This window comes from Aquila chrysaetos, chromosome 21 (genome assembly GCF_900496995.4).
Source record: "Aquila chrysaetos chrysaetos chromosome 21, bAquChr1.4, whole genome shotgun sequence".
Lineage (NCBI taxonomy): Eukaryota > Metazoa > Chordata > Aves > Accipitriformes > Accipitridae > Aquila > Aquila chrysaetos.
The window spans coordinates 9,036,558-9,052,338 of NC_044024.1; the positions used below are offsets into that span (position 1 = coordinate 9,036,558).

At 40.7% G+C, this 15,781-nt stretch overlaps 1 protein-coding gene and 1 non-coding gene across 2 annotated transcripts; both read left to right on the plus strand.

The window, feature by feature from the left end:
• Positions 1 to 552: 552 nt before the first annotated feature.
• On the plus strand, positions 553 to 13,055 carry PABIR2 (PABIR family member 2). The gene is made up of 10 exons (XM_029997041.2): positions 553 to 1,038; positions 1,539 to 1,617; positions 2,961 to 3,017; positions 3,399 to 3,442; positions 3,523 to 3,577; positions 3,804 to 3,905; positions 5,216 to 5,304; positions 5,876 to 5,940; positions 8,340 to 8,436; positions 9,517 to 13,055. Exons 1-10 carry the CDS (start codon positions 923 to 925, stop codon positions 9,665 to 9,667), a joined length of 855 nt encoding a protein of 284 aa, XP_029852901.1. The 5' UTR covers positions 553 to 922; the 3' UTR covers positions 9,668 to 13,055.
• LOC115333950 lies at positions 9,286 to 9,432 on the plus strand. Its single transcript, XR_003920969.1, has one exon. It is a non-coding gene; the product is annotated as a small nucleolar RNA U109 (small nucleolar RNA).
• Positions 13,056 to 15,781: the final 2,726 nt, after the last annotated feature.

Genomic DNA, 15,781 nt, shown 5'->3' on the forward strand with positions numbered 1-15,781 from the left:
AGAACTAGAATGACGCGTCTCATAACGAACTTTATGCCAGTTTTCGGAAAACGGTGCAGAGGCTCGCGTTCTCGCGGCTCGCTGAAAACGCAGTGCGTTCTTCAGCAGCAAAACCAAGCTGGGAGAAAACACCGGGAAAGGCCGCGCGATGGAAGCTGAAGAGAGGGACGCTCACCCTGCGGGCAGGGCAGGGCAGGGCAGGGCAGGGCACGACCGCCAGCCCGTTAAGAGCACACCGAGGCTCGTTCTGGCCGCCGCCGGACTCGAACCGGCGTCCCCGCGCCGCCGGGCCCCGCCCCCGCCGGGCGCGTCTGGGCGCCCATTGTAGCTTTTCAAAACACACGCCCCGCCCTGTCGGCCAGTCAGCGCGCGCTCCCGCGCCGGAGCCTGTCGGGAGTCCGGACGCAGCCGAGGCTGCCGCTCGGGCCCGATGCCGGTCTCGTCGGCATGCGCGATGGCGGGATGCGGTTGCAGGGCGCATGCGTCGTGGAAGGCGGGCAGCTTTGCCTCCGCCCGTTTTCCTGCGCCTGCGCGCTGGGCGGCGGCGGCGGCGGGCGCGGGGGGGTGTCCGGGCCGAGGCGCTCGCTCCCCTGCGGAGGCGGCGGCACCGGCACCGGCAGCGGCGCGGGCAGCGGGACCGCGCGCGGCGAGCTCGTCGGTCGGCGAGCGCGGGTGGGGGAAGCAGGGGCCGCCCCCCGGGCCGCCCCCGGCATGGGGCGCTGCTGGGGCCGCCCCCCTCGCCGGGCCCGGCGCGCCCCCGGACTCTGCCTGCGGCGCCGCCCGCGGGGCCTGTAGGGGCGGCCGCGCCGCGCCTGGCCGGGGGCAGCGGCGGCATGAGGAGCCGCTGCGGCCGCCGGCAGTGAATGGGCGTCGCGGCGGAGCGGGAGGAGCCGGAGCCGCCGCTGGAGCCGCCGCCGCCGCGATGGCTCAGGAGAAAATGGAGCTGGACCTGGAGCTGCCGCCGGGGAGCGCCGCGGCCCCGAGCGACGGGGGCGGCCTGAGGCGATCGAACAGCGCCCCCCTCATCCACGGGCTCAGGTGAGCGCCGCCCGGCCCGGCCCGGCCCGGCCCGCGGCGCCGGGCCCGGAGCCCCGCCGGCGGCAGCGGGGCCCGCCCCGGGAGCGCCCTGCCCGGCGGGGCTCGGCTGCTCGAGCGGCACGGGCCGCCTCCGCCGCAGCCCCCCTGCGCTCTCGGAGCGTGCCGAGCCCCGCTGCCGGGCCGGGCTCGTTGCGGGCCCCCCGCTCTCCGTGCGCCGCGGCTGGGGCGCGGTGCAGGCCTCTGAAACGTGTGGCTCGTTGCTCGGCATGAGGCTCGAGTCAAGGCGGCGAGTTACTTGGTGTAACTGCGGAGCCGCCCTGTGCGGACCCCCGGCGGCTGGCCGGAGGAGAGAGCTGGCAGGGCTCCCTCCGGGAACGTAGTGCTTCTCCTGAAATAAGATGGATGTTTCCAGTGCACTAGAGACTGGGCTGTGTAGTTTTAGGTAAAGCATGCCTTAGAAAGTTGTTCACAAAACTTTTTTTTTTTTTTCCCCCCTCCAGTGACAACTCGCAGGTCTTTCAGCCTTACGTGTTGCGAACTCGCAGGAACAGTACAACAGTTATGAGCCGCCACAGTATGGTAAGGAATCTTAAGCATGTTCTGTTTACACCTAACAAGAAATAATTGGGCTGGAGAAATGAAGTTAGACTTGATTTGTATGTGCACTAAGCATCCTAGCAAGCTTCCAGGCTGCAGAATATGCTTTTTTTTCACCTGTAACTGCAACCTGCAATGAAATAATACTGGTATATTAACTGTATGTCCCCAAGAAGACAACAGGAGCTGAAGGTGTGTGTGATTCCCAGTATTAAGTACAGCCTGAAAGTTAATTTGGACCCGACCATGGGTTGGAAGAGAAAACTGCTGTCACAAGTAAAAGTCTTGAAAGGGTGTTTTATTTGTTGTAAAAATGGAAGAGAGACTCACAAGTCTTTGTTGACCTGTTTGTTTGACATGGCCTCTCTTGTCACAATGTTGAATGCTAGATGTCAGAAAATCATTTAAAGAAGGGGAATTCATTTGCTGGGTGATATTCTGCCTTCTGTTATGTAAGTCTGGCAGCGTACAGTACTGCGGTGGTTTAACTTTTCAAAGATGTTGCATTTCTTTTTTTTCACCCTTCCCTTGTCAACTCAGGGATCTATATGCTCTTTTTCACTAAAATTTTTCTTCTCATCAGAGCGTAGTAAAGATTAAGTGTTGCTTTCCTCAAAACATGTAGAGCTTAAAAGTCCTGAAAGAGGTTTCTTCTATGTCTTCTGTTCAGAAAAAGTGAGATGGAATTTTAGTTTAAAATCTTCTGTTATGAGATTTCTTAAAAGTAAGAATCCAAAATTTTGAAACTCAAATCAGTAGGTGTTACAGTAGACACATGGGCATCCGGAGTGGGAACTGTTGGCCCATATGTATGTGGTGGTAGCCAAAGTTCCAGAGCAATTAGATGCATAAAACTGTATGCAATTGAAAAATTGCAAAAGTAAAGTTTTGGGGAGTGTTGTTCAAGGCCGAGCTGAAACATTGAGATTTCTCCTTTATAATAGCCAACTGGTTGAATAAGTTAGAACAGGAGTTTGTCGTCTTACTTTAGGCAGTAGGGAATTGTATAACGTTCGTAGTTCCATTTGTAATACCTCACTTGTCTAAATGGCATATATAGCTATTTGTGTATTTGAGATGCTAAGCAGTGTCTGCTTGCAAGTCTGAGATCTGTGCCACTTGCTGAGTGATAGAATGAATTTGTAAGTGGTAAAACAAGTCTTTTCTCTTGAAGGTCAGTGTTTTCTTTTTGCAACATTATTTGAGTCATCTGCGTGTAGTTGTACAGCTCATTTTTAATTCACTAAGAATGTAGGTGATGGTAAATAGGATGCATGCAAGCTGTTGATGTGTGATTTAATCATGTTGGCTGTCACTTTTTTCAGTTGTTGTCATCATCTCCTATTCGTATTCCTAGTAGCCGACTTCATCAGATCAGAAGGGTAAGTGTAGTTTTTATCTGTATATTTAGTAACAGAATGAAAAGTATTATATAATATTGAAGTATGTACCTAATGGGAGTTTCTTTCCTATTGAGTTTTTCAAGTACTAGAGGAAACAGAGTCTTTTTTAAGACTTAATTTCAACAAGGAAGTGTCCTTGCAAGGCTTATTGTTGTCGTGTTTAAAGTACCTTGCATTTTTGAAGTGTTTTTTCATTCAAGAGAAATGGTGAGCTGGGCTGGTAGCAACCTCTTCTTTCTGGAGTGGTCCTACTGTTCATATTTCAATTCTAATAGCAAATGATTGAATCATGAGTGTTATTGCAAGTACCTGTGATGAATCAAACATTATGGGAAAACTTATGACATTCATCTCCTGCAGGAGGAAGGAGTGGATTTAATGAACAGAGAAGCAGCACACGAAAGGTGAGTGTTACTGAAACAAGATGATAAAATAGCCGGAGTTATCCTCTTTGTAGCTACTGATGGGATTTTTTGTATTCTAGGGAAGTGCAAACAGCAATGCAGATAAGCCAGTCATGGGAGGAAAGCTTGAGCCTGGTAATCTCTTTATAGATGTTTCCTATTTAATTCTCCTTTTACATTCAGCTGATGAATTTAAGGGAAAGAGAGGAGTTAACTGTGAAAATAATTTATGAAGAACTTAAGTTCATCTGCTTTAGCTGTTTTGTGCATTTGGCCCGATGACCTTTCATTAGAAGGTTGTGCCTTGGATTCTAAGGTAATGTTCTGTGCCAGTGTTAAGTCTGAAACCTTGTATTTACAGAGCGACAATGACTTGGACAAGTCTGAGAAATCTTCCTCCCCAAAGAGAATAGACTTCATTCCAGTTTCTCCTGCACCTTCACCAACAAGAGGGATAGGAAAGGTAGGATAAGTGGAATACCAAAATGAGAGAACATTTTAGAATTTGAGACCAAGGTAAACTGTGAAGACGTGTAACTTCACAAATTATTTGATAGTTTAAAAAACCCCCCACAACCAAACAACAACCCCAACCCCCCCCAAACCCACATTTTGTTGGTTTCTAAGAATCAGATGCTTGCCATCTTATAGCCTGCACAGTTTAAGCAGTGTGCCAGTTCTGTCACACTGAATATTTTCAGTTGCTGCTCTTTGTGTGGTGTTTGGATGGGTTAGGGTTCTGGTTCCAGGGAAGCTGGAAGAGGTCATTAGGGTAATCAGATTTGGACATGATCTTCAGCTGTGTAATTGGGGGGCTGCTGGGGAAGAAGTACCAAAATTGGAATGTTTTGTATGTGTAGGGTAAAAGTGTAGGCAATCTGTGTGGTGAGGAGGATGAAAATATGTCCATCATTTATGGAAAGGGAGGCATAAACTCACTGTGAAGAAGGACCTGAGCATGCTGAACTTGCACTGAAGACTGATGGCAGATGCTGGAGAAAGGGAAGAGGTGGATAAACTACTTTCTCCAGTGAGGTCTGGAGAACTGAAATGTAGCACAGAGAAACTGGCAACTGTGTTTAAAGATGGGCTGCGTGACCTTGTTTTCACCCTCTTTTGTGGTTGTGCTTTTGTACTGTTACTATTTTATTGCATGCCTCTTACCGGTATTGATGCACAGAGCAGCCACATACTAGTGCTGGGTAAATGTGTTCCTAGTATAACACTGATGCTGACAGCTGGTCCTGTACCTTTGGAATCACGACTGTAAAGCAGTAGTAGATAACTTGACAGAAACATTTTTGTGCTTCACTATGGGCATTCATGGGCTAAGCTTACATTAGCTGCAGAACCGCAGAGCTAAATACTCTGTTCTACTCTGGAGTATTGTGTTAAATTTTCAAGTCAGATGTATTTTGAGTAAACTCGACTTGTTTAACAAGCTCCTTGAAAGAAGTAAGCCCTGAGTACTGTACTGCTGCTTCTAAATGTAACAGGTAGAACAGAAACAACTGTCTTATTGAGAAAACAGTGTCTATTTCAATTTCAGATTTCTTGTGGGTTTGAATTTTAGGTTAATCTGAGCAGTATTGCATTAGCCAGTGTATTTTTGCAAGTGAAGTTTTAATGCTTCTGAGACTGTGTTTGATTATCTCTGCCTTATTCTGTTACTAGCTTTTCTTTAGCTGGGGATGTTTTGTTTGGAGGGTGGGGTGAAACACCTGAGTATTTAAAAGGAAATTCTGAAGCATCTTAATGTGACTTTTTCTACAGCAATGTTTTTCACCATCATTGCAAATGTTTGTGAGCAGTAATGGATTACCTCCAAGTCCTATTCCCAGTCCAACAAGGCGATTCTCCAAGTAAGTAACATCTGCAAGTAACAGGTATACATTGTCTTAAATTCCAAGGCTAGCACAAAGATCAGTTAAAGCTGATGTTAAGGCATTAAAAGAGACTTTAGTTTTAAAATTACTAAAGTATTGCCACATAAAAATGCTCTGAAAGTTCAACCTTTACCAATGGTAGGTAGCTTTATAGGAGCCTGTGTCAAGTTTAAACTACACTTGGTAACTTGTGGGGAAATTCCGAGGTACTTCAAATGAATTTTATTAACTTTGTCAGCCTATCAATTTTGTACAAATATTACACATGATTTAGATGTGGATTGAAATGAGGATGTGATGCACTAAGGGAAGGAGAAACCCTAGAAAATTTACTACATCTTTGTGTGGCAGATAATCTGCTCTAACGGGCAGTGTTTCTTTGTTATCTATGTATTTACATTCCCTAAGCGTTCCAGCTGTGCAGGAATAGTTCTAAAGAACGTTTCACATGGTGTGGTTGTGTTGATTTGATGGTAGGTATGGTGGTGTTCAGACTTGGAACCTTTACAGGCCTGACTGAGTATCAGTGCTCTCTCTCTCTCTCTAGCAGGAGGAGTCAAAGTCCAATCAACTGTATCAGGCCCAGTGTTCTCGGCCCCATTAAAAGAAAAGGTATGTGTGTTTACATTATCAGATGTTTTAATAAGGATGTAGTTTTGCAGCTGGATACATTTCTCTCTCTCCCATATTTTTTTGTTGTTGTTCTGTAAATATAACGCACTTGTATCCACTGTGAACTGGAATTTGCCCATCGTAACTTGAAAATACAATGTAAAGTAGCTAGTCTAAAACACAAGAATGAAAAACTTTAAAAGCAGCTACTGCTTGAAAGAGGCAAACTTTATTACACGTGAAATTAAATGTTATGAATATTCGTAAGCCCTGACATTCCTAAGAGTACCACTGTACGGTGCACACCCTTCAGATCATCTTAGGAATGTTGCTTATCGTGCAGTATCTTCTAAACTTAGTACTGAATGTTTGTTTTTACTCTGAAAGTTCAGAAGGTGAGTGTTTAGAGAAATGGAATAGATCAGTGCCCTTTCCTCCTGAAGGGGGAAAACTGCATTCTTTCCTGGAAGTATTTCATGTTAAGGATATTCAAATTACATCCCAGAACAAGTCTCCATAGCAGAACTGTAAGATTGAGATATTTACAAGTGTGCCTCTAGCTATGCTTATCCTTTCTGCATTTTTTTTTTTTTTTCAAACTTAGGCATTCTTAACTGCACCAAAAGCATGTCCTCTTATTTTACAAGACTTATATTTAGCCTTTGAGAAAAGTTACTGTTTATTGTTTTTTTAGGACTGCTTCTCCTATCAGATAAAGAATGTTGTCTAATTTATATTGAATTGATGGGGGGAGAGAGTCATCTTCTCATAGATGCCAATTCTATCTTGGCTGTTATTTTCTGTGAATTTTAGAGGCATTAAAAATTGAACAAAAGTTTATTAAGCTCAGTGATCAATAGGGAATAGGTGTTCATACTGCGTTGTTTTACTTTAAACGTTTTACAATAGACTTTACACAGATTGTATTAGAAACAGTGCAGGTAAAGGGCAGGCTTTCCTCACCCTATCCATGTGCTCTTGTGGAGCATCTTTTACAAAGTAGAGATACGAGTTTGCCTTTTTTGCTCGAAATGTCAAGGAATTTTCAAAATGTTACTTAATTCTAAAACATCTAATCCATTTAAATGAACCTAATTTCTTTTCCTAAATACATAATCCTGTTGTTTTCTGAATTTTAGCAGTAGCTTTATGGTTCATATTCTACAGACATGACATGGCGTCAGTTTGTTACCATGACATGTGGGGGGAAGAAAACAATGCACTGAAGAACATTTCACTGCTATAGGGAATTAATACTGGTATACTGTGCAATGTGTTGTAGCAGTGCAGATTTGTTTTTGTGAAATTTCAAGTGGCAAAAGTTACCAAAGTTGGTGGTTTGGGTTTTCTTCATTTTTGTATAAGACCAAGTATTTTATAAATGTTTTTTGCCCATTCCGCTTGGTAGAAGCTGTTATTACTTCACTTCAAAGAAGTGAATGTATCCCTGTGGGCTAAAGGAAAATAGGAAATTGGGGGGGGGGTTATCAGTCTTTTTATAAAATGAGTGGTAGTATAATTCTCTTCCATAACATATTAATATATACTGGTTGGCTATAATGCTTAACCTCTGTCAGCTTTTCTGACACCACAACTGCTGTGAAGTGTGGGTAAAAAGCCAGAAAATGTATTCCCATTTCATATGTTTTTGTTGCCAAAATAAAAATATACTGTAGCTGAGAGGGTTTTCTTTTTTAAGCTTGTTATTGGCAAGTTCATGATATTTCCAAACGTGTCTATTGTACAGAAGCTATTAATGAGCTAGTTCATTCTCAGGGCAGATTATACTAAACAGATTATATGAATTCTCCTCATCATGTTTAATCTTTTAATGTCAGTAGACGATTACAGGTACAAAGATAGTCTGATCCATGATGAGTAAGTGAAAATGCATACGCATGCCCATTTTTTTCTGTTCAGCTTTTCTGTAAAAGTGTACATATGCATCAGAATTTGTTGTACGCAGGAGGGTGAAACTGTGAACTAAGCTGACATTCCTATTTTCATAATCACTAAGAATTTTAATCTCCGTATTTTGGCTTATGTCAGTTGCCTCATCTCAACTGCCTACTTAAAATTAAGTCACAGTAATTGGTTTGGTTTAGATTATTTTGTCTGATTGTAGTCCAAGTAGCAAGTGCCTAGTTTTATGTCTTTGAGATCATTGTAGCCCCTCAGATACTGCTGAAGCATTAGTTAAGGATGGGCTGGATGGTTAAACAACAGCTAGCATCAAATTAATGTCTTACCCAAGTGCTTGGTTGGCTGAATTAGAGGACTTATGTTACAAATGCAACCTTGGTCTATCGCTGGACAAACCTCTCTTTTACAATAGACAAATATTAAATGGACGTTCCAGAGACTCAAGTGAATTTGATTATTTGCACTATTTTCCTTAGGTGAAATGGAAACTGAAAGTCAGCCAAAGAGACTTTTTCAAGGAACAACCAACATGCTTTCTCCAGATGTTACACATCTGACAGATCTCAGTTCATGGTAAAATATTTCATGTGCCCTGAAATGCCAAAATAGGGAACATGCATTTATCAGAAGCTTTCTTGTTTTGTTTTTTTCCAGAAAAAAATACTTTGTGTATAGCTTGCGTATGCATATTACTGGGGACTATTCCTGTGGTAGTATAGTGTGACAATGTTCCTGCTCCTTTGATCAATTCTTCCTGAGGAACCTCTAGCCTAGATTTTTTTTTGTATCAAAACTTTTATACTGAGTATATAATTGTTACAAATCCCTGTTGGTTCATAAGCAAAGTTACTTTGCCTTAAAAGATGCTTTGTCATTTCAGTATGTTGTAGGCAGTGGTCATACAGTATCTGTGGTACTTATCTGAATACTTAGCAAATGTGTGTGTGAATAGTTACTGCAGTTACATAGTTCATGTTGATACATTCATGATTTTTGTGTTATAGTCTGTCTCCTTTCTATATTACTATCATAAAAAGCTGAGTTCTTTTTTGTGTCAAGAGTTAGATACTAAGTATTCTAAAATATCAACTCTGTATTACTACAATTTCAGTTTACCTACAGACTTGAAACTGCCTAGAAATATTTTCTTCGTGTTGCTTCCAGCTAAATTGCAAAAGAATCAATTTATGTGCTCTGAAATCTTGTATCAAGACTTCAAAATCCAACTAGAGGGGAAAAATAGGCTTCCAAATCTTGCTTTGAGTAGTGCAACATTAAAGAACATACTAGCTAATTAATGACATCTTTGCTGCATTGCTGATTAGATTCTTACTATTCCTTTCCTATAACCTTGTAAGGTTTTATCCTCATTAGTTGTCACCTCCTTTTTGTGACTGATTAAAATCAGAGTCATAATTTATTCTGCATGTTAAAAAAAAAAAAAAAATTCTGCTCCTCATTCCCATGAGGAGCATGAATATATATATAACATGCTACAGAAAACAAGGAGTCTTCAGGGCTGCCAGTCTTGCAGTAAAGACTGAGTGGTAGTATAGGTCTCCTACATCTTCTCTACAAAGGCGAAAGTACATTAGCTTTGTACACAAAGTCATCATGCCTGTGTTACTAAATAACCTTTTTCTTTTTCCCCAGCCTGTCTTCAGATATTCTTGATGGGAGTAGCAGCAGTGTTGGCTCTTCCTCTGATTCACTGACTAAAGGCAGCATAACCACAGAGTCTCCAGTAACATGCTCAAATTCATGCTCTTCATTCATTTTGATGGATGATCTCTCACCTAAGTGACTTAAGTTCTGAGTCAGTGTCCGGCTGTGCTGTTCCCTTACTGTACACCTGTACAGAGAAACGAACTCTGATCCTTGAACCATTAACGCAAGGATTATTAAAAGGAAAAATTATTGTAACTGTAATCCTTGGCAACTTTCCAGTGATTTTGATTTATCCATTTAATGGACATTGTAGACCATATTAATGTCTGGTTTTGCGAATTTATTTTTTAAACAAGATGTCTGCTCAGATTATACTAACTTTTTGCTTTCAGGAACTTGCATACACTTTTTGATTCCGAGAATAGGTATCTACCTATTAGTGTTGCAATTTTTAGGAGAATACTTCTATCGTTATGGTGGTCACTATGTCTAGGGAAATAATTTGGTTTGGAAGGATTTGAAAATACTAATTTATTCTCTGGCACTTCTACCGTTGAGTAAAACTAATCTCCTTGCTTTTTTTCAGTCACTAGCTTCGAATTCTCTTATGGAATGGAGAAAAAAAAATCTTTTCTTTTCTTAGTGCTGCTAGTCATTTTTATTACAGAAGACCAGAGTGGGTGTGGAAATATCACTCTCTTACATTAAAAAAAAAAAAAAAAAAAAAAAAAAAAAGACCACAACAAAATAACTAATGACTGGCACTTTTGCCATCAGTGAAGAAATAACAGTACTCCACGAACATGATTCAAATAGCTGCATAGTTCTCTCCCCAGATCCTTTATCCTATGGATTATATGAAATAAGGTCAATATTCAGCAAGGTTTGGCCAAGGAAAACTAATCCACGCCTCGATCCAAGACATACAGTGCAGATAACTAAGTTTATTTAAACTACTGTGTAGGAGAACCATGTATGGCACCATCGATGTCTCCTGTGGCATTGAGGTCATAGGTATTTTTGTGCCTTAGGGGACATTGTTACAAAATTACGGAATGTAAACCAGAGGGGTGGGTGGGAAAAGTCCTTTGTGTACAGCTTGTTTGTAGAGTGCTTACAAGAATCTGTTGTTGATGCTGCTTTCCTTAGTGTTTCTTTCTGAGATGTGTGCTCCGTTGCAAGGTGCTGTGGGCAGTCCCAACTCTGCTGTGAGATGGCAGCCAAAGTAATTCCCTTTGCAGCTGCTGTGTGCAGCGTTTGTACCTTTGTTGGTGGTCATGAGCAGGGCAAGCAGCTAAACGAACATTCGATTTTTAAGGAAAGACTTAAAAGTTTGGATTGAATACGAGCTCTGCAAATCGTTTGGCTAAGGAGTTATATTTGAGCTATGAGTAGTCTAGATACAGTACCTTGGTCAGTCTGAGGTAAGACAATAGATATTTTACTTTTTAAAGACTTTAACGGGGCAAAATAAATCCGTTTGTAATCTACTGTGTTATGCTATTTATTATTTATAACTATGTAAAAAGTCTGTGGTGATGAATTATAGTATTTTTTTATGATTGAATAAGTTTTTTATGTTCAGTAATTGCTGGCTGGTTTGTATTTAATACGCAACATTGTCTGCCAGAATCGTAAGCTTCCATTTTTGAATGTTTGTAACATAAATGCTTTTGTTACCTAAAAGTACAACTTCTGATCTTTCTGAAAGAAAATAGCACTGAATTTAAAGTAAGATTATGTGCTTTAAAAGTGAGCACAATCTCTGGCAATACTGTCTGGCTAAAAAGGGGAGGGGGAGAACCATAGTTTTTTCTGTTCTGAAGAAGCCGTTGAGTTTCCAGAAGATGTGTACATACCAGATTATTTTTAAAAGTGTTTCCATTAAATTGTAAGAAGTACCATAATGGGCCGACAGTGGCACTATTATTTGTATTATCATTTTCACCTGTGGAGCTTTAGTTCCCCACCTCAAATAAATGTGCATATTGTAACATATTGTCCATTGGTGCCATTTTTAAATGAGCTCTACAGTATTGAATGTTAATTTTATTTGTATATGCACAGTGCTATTTCTTGAATTTTTGATGTCTTAAATTGCTTAATTATTTTTTTATTCATGCTTGTATCTTCTCTGCCTTCTTGATGCTAAAAGAAGGCTGCTTTTACATTTGCAAAATATTGATAAACAGTCTGTGATAAAATTCAACCTGTAACCTGTGCCCCAGTTTCATTATACTGTGCTCTTATTGGTACTGTGATTTTAGAAATCTGAACAAGGGGTGGCAGAAGGGGGAAACCTATTGCATGCTTTCTTAAAACAGAAGAGCATAGCTATTGCTTATTTTTGGCTGACTTACCTGTACAATTGATGTATTCCAGATTTGTTTGTTAGTGGAGAGTCTTATATAAGTGCTGGCCTTTGTAAACATTAGAATGTAAGCCTCATAAAGCAAACGCACAAATATTCAGTCTTGTTACAGCATTTTTTTTTTAGTGTTCTGGCTATCCTCCACTCTTCAGAAGACATTGCTCTTTTATAAAATATATATGTAATACCCCCCCACACACTGTTGTTTCAGAATCAATGTCATTGTGTAATGTAATAGGTCTCATCTAGGACCGTGTTCTGTTTCACACACATAGCTGTAAGACCACTTGTTCATTTTAAAACTAAGTTTTCTGATACTCTGATAGCTGATATTTGCACTTAACTGCATGTGAGTTGCTGCTGCTTACAGAATCAGTCTTTATTGCAGTGTAAAGGCTAGTACAGCATACTCGGACTAAAACTGACTAAAAGTTGCATTTCTGGATTTAACTGTCTTGTCTGTAATGAATTGGATACCAGTTTAGGGAAGAAGGCCAGCTGGTGCTGGTAGTCAGCTTTAATATATAACTATTGACACTTAACTGTTTTTTATGACTTCACCAGACTTATTTGTGCTGAATTGCCATGATGAGTGTCTGAGAATTCCTGTCTTTCCTCCCCCTCTTTTTTTTTTTTTTTTTTTTAAATAAGGAACCATTAATATGTATCTATTGTTGAGAATCACCAGTGATGACTTCTCTTTAATGTTGTAACTGTTGAGAAGAAAGTTAAAATACCACCAAATACCAGCGTAATTCAAGCAGCATTTTAGATGGACTATTTTTAATATGTTAATTAGCACAGCATTACGATATTGGTCTTTGTACAGCTCATTGACTAGCACTGCCTTTAGATCATATCCAAAGCACGCTGAATCCTCAGTTTGTGGGCTTAAAATGCTGGAAGGATTTTACCAATGGTTTAGAAAAATGTGTGTGTCAGCTGTGGAACTCTGTATGTTTTGATAATATCAAGTGTTCTGAATCAGGAAATGGATCACAGTATGCATGTTTCATTCTCCTTCATTGAATTTCAAATTGGGGATCACGGGCCCAAAAGCTTGTATTTAAGGGGCTGTTTTTCTGACTGTATGTGATTAAATACTTTCTCCTACAATGAAAGTAATTAAACTGTCAGTGGGTGAGGATGTAAATCTGAGTCCTGCAGACTTTATTGGAAAACGCATTCTTGAAATGCACAAGGAAAGCTACACTGTATAAAACAGTAAAGTGGGATTTTTTTTTTTTTTAAAGTAATGGTAAAAATGGAGTACTTATTCTAACAACTCAAAATGCTAAAAACATTTTAAATGTAAGTGCTTCAGCTTGGCACATTTCTCTAGACAGAACCACGTTGGGGGCTGTATGCAGAGGTTAACTTGAGCAGGCTTAGGCGGATTTGGAACTCTCATATTCTGGTGCGCAAACACAATAGACTAGTCTTGGGAAATTATTTTTTGCAAATATTCACATTCTTATCTGTAGACCCTGCTAATATATTGTGTGACAACAAAGACACGAACTTGTTTTTCCTGGAGGAATTTCATCTGCATATAATCTTCCTGGTAACTTCATAATAAAAAAGCTTTGCATTAATATGGGTTCAAGTATTTCATGAAGTCATAGGACTGTTTCATTTGCTTTTTTGGAGTAAAGGCCAAGAAATATTTTTGGAGCTATACAAACTGCCTCTTGTATTCCAAGGCTATTATATAAATGGCAACTGTCCATAGTAAGTGGAAAGGGACTTTGCCTACCATTCAATATTTCAGTCTCTCTTGAGATCTGTTAAATAATCCTTAGCAAATTCGGTAAGATGGGTCACTGAAGGTACCAGATGACCCAGTGAGAAGGATGTAGTAACTAGCTCCTTTGACTATAAATTACGAGTTTTAGCCCTGAATGTAGACCTAGCTTATCCAACTAATTTTCAAATGAAAAATGCATTTTTCAAGCAACTGAGACTTTCGTGAGGGTCTACGCTATTCAAACTTGGAGGAAAAGACTCCTTGTTGGCAAGTCTAGGACTGTTTTGCTCAAACCACCCCAAAAGAGTGAGCTAAGCTTGCCAGTCAAAATTAGAGTAGCAGTTGTCTCGGTTTTAGCCGCCTTTGGAGAGGGCAGGGGGTTGGTGGTTGGGTTTCCTTAAGGGCTGGTTATCTAATTCATGGCTAGGACCTTTGTCATCAGGCTAAAATCAAAAGTAGATGTTGTTTTAGGGCAAGTCTGTTTTCTGAGGGAGTAAATAGGCTGCAGAGCTGGTTTAAGCATGATAGCCTGGGTTTGCTTCCTGCTGCGGGTGACGAGCGTTCATGTAAGCGGGTTACAGTGACTGGGCTGCTGGCTTGGCGCTGCCATTCCCATAAATACAAACGCACACAACTTCCACTTTTAACTTGTACATGTACCTCAAGGCTATCCTTTTTATTAGTGTACTGGGCACTTAACGGAAGTCTCTTGTTTCAATCCAAACCTTTTTGCATTAAAGCTGGTTTTTATTACTTGCTTTTAGATCTTAAAGCCTTTTGATATGGGGCCTATTGGGCCTTGGGTTTGAGTCTTGCCTCTGATTAGCATGCCAGGGCCAACATATTCTTTTTAAATCTGGAGCAATTTGTTTTGTTCTTCTTGCATTATGAAGTTTGGAAACGCAAAGTAGGTACGTTCTTGCTATTAACAAAGAATGCATGTTAGCTTTGGTGATCACAAAAGGTTGCGGGGTTTTAGAAGAAATAAGACCTGAAAACACGGAACAAAGAAATACTTATTTTTAGTGAACCAATTCGGCTGGTTTGGTACTAGCTCTTTTTTTTAAATGCAGTCAGTAGTCTTTTGAACATATCATTAGTAACAGCAACAAAAGCCAATATGCTTTCACCCCCAAACACTTCTCCTTACTGGAAAATAAGAACTTATTACTGAAAGACCACAAGTGTTGTTCACCTCTAACAGAGGGCATGGCCTGTCTCGGTCTCTGAATAACAGCTCGCAGTAACAGTCCCCTGTGATTCAACAGGCCTGTTAGTGACACCAGGCTGTCTAGCAGTTCCTTTCTGTCCAAAAAGCATCATCTTACACTATACAATAATTCTAACACCTTTAGTCTCCCTTAGCTTGTTTCTGAGGGCTATGAGATTTTTACCTTTTATACAAACACAATTATTATTTGCTGTTAATTACTGTAGGTTGACTGTCTTACTAAATGGCTGTGGTGAAATTCCTGGTGGACCTTGTGGACTTTTGCATGTGTCTCATTTTGGGGTATAATAGAGTTCGGGATTTTTTGATTATTTTTCAGATAATGCAATGTGTGTTTTCTGGAAGAATTATCCATTGTGTTTTAATTCTGCAAGGCATTTGGGTATAGTTTATGCAGAAGTAACTCCTATTTAACATCATGAGCCAAATGAATCTTGGAGACAATGATATGCATTTGTTTTTTCAGAAGTTGACTGGTTTAACCCTTGCATCACCTAAAGAAACCTCCTGCATTCTGCCGCAGTCCCCACCACTTTTGAACTTTCACCAAAGTTGGCAGAAGCGCTAGGCTATTATTTGTATTGGGGTAGTTTATAAAGCAGATTATGAAAACCCTATTGTGCTAGAACAAAAAATATTTTCCTTGCCCCAAATAATTTGCAATTTAAATTTGTCATGAGAACCGTAATGGTTTATCAATGCAATGCATAGTCAACAATTTGTTCAGCATGAAAATGTTAGGATCTGTAATACGCAGGTAGGAAGCAGGTGGTATCAAAAACCATGGGCCACAGTAGAATAAAGAATGTAACTAAAGTTAACTAGTCCAGAATCTAAATCTAAATGTTGGATCTGGCCTCTGACAAAGCAAACCCTTTGCTCTACAAGCCCCTAAAATTTT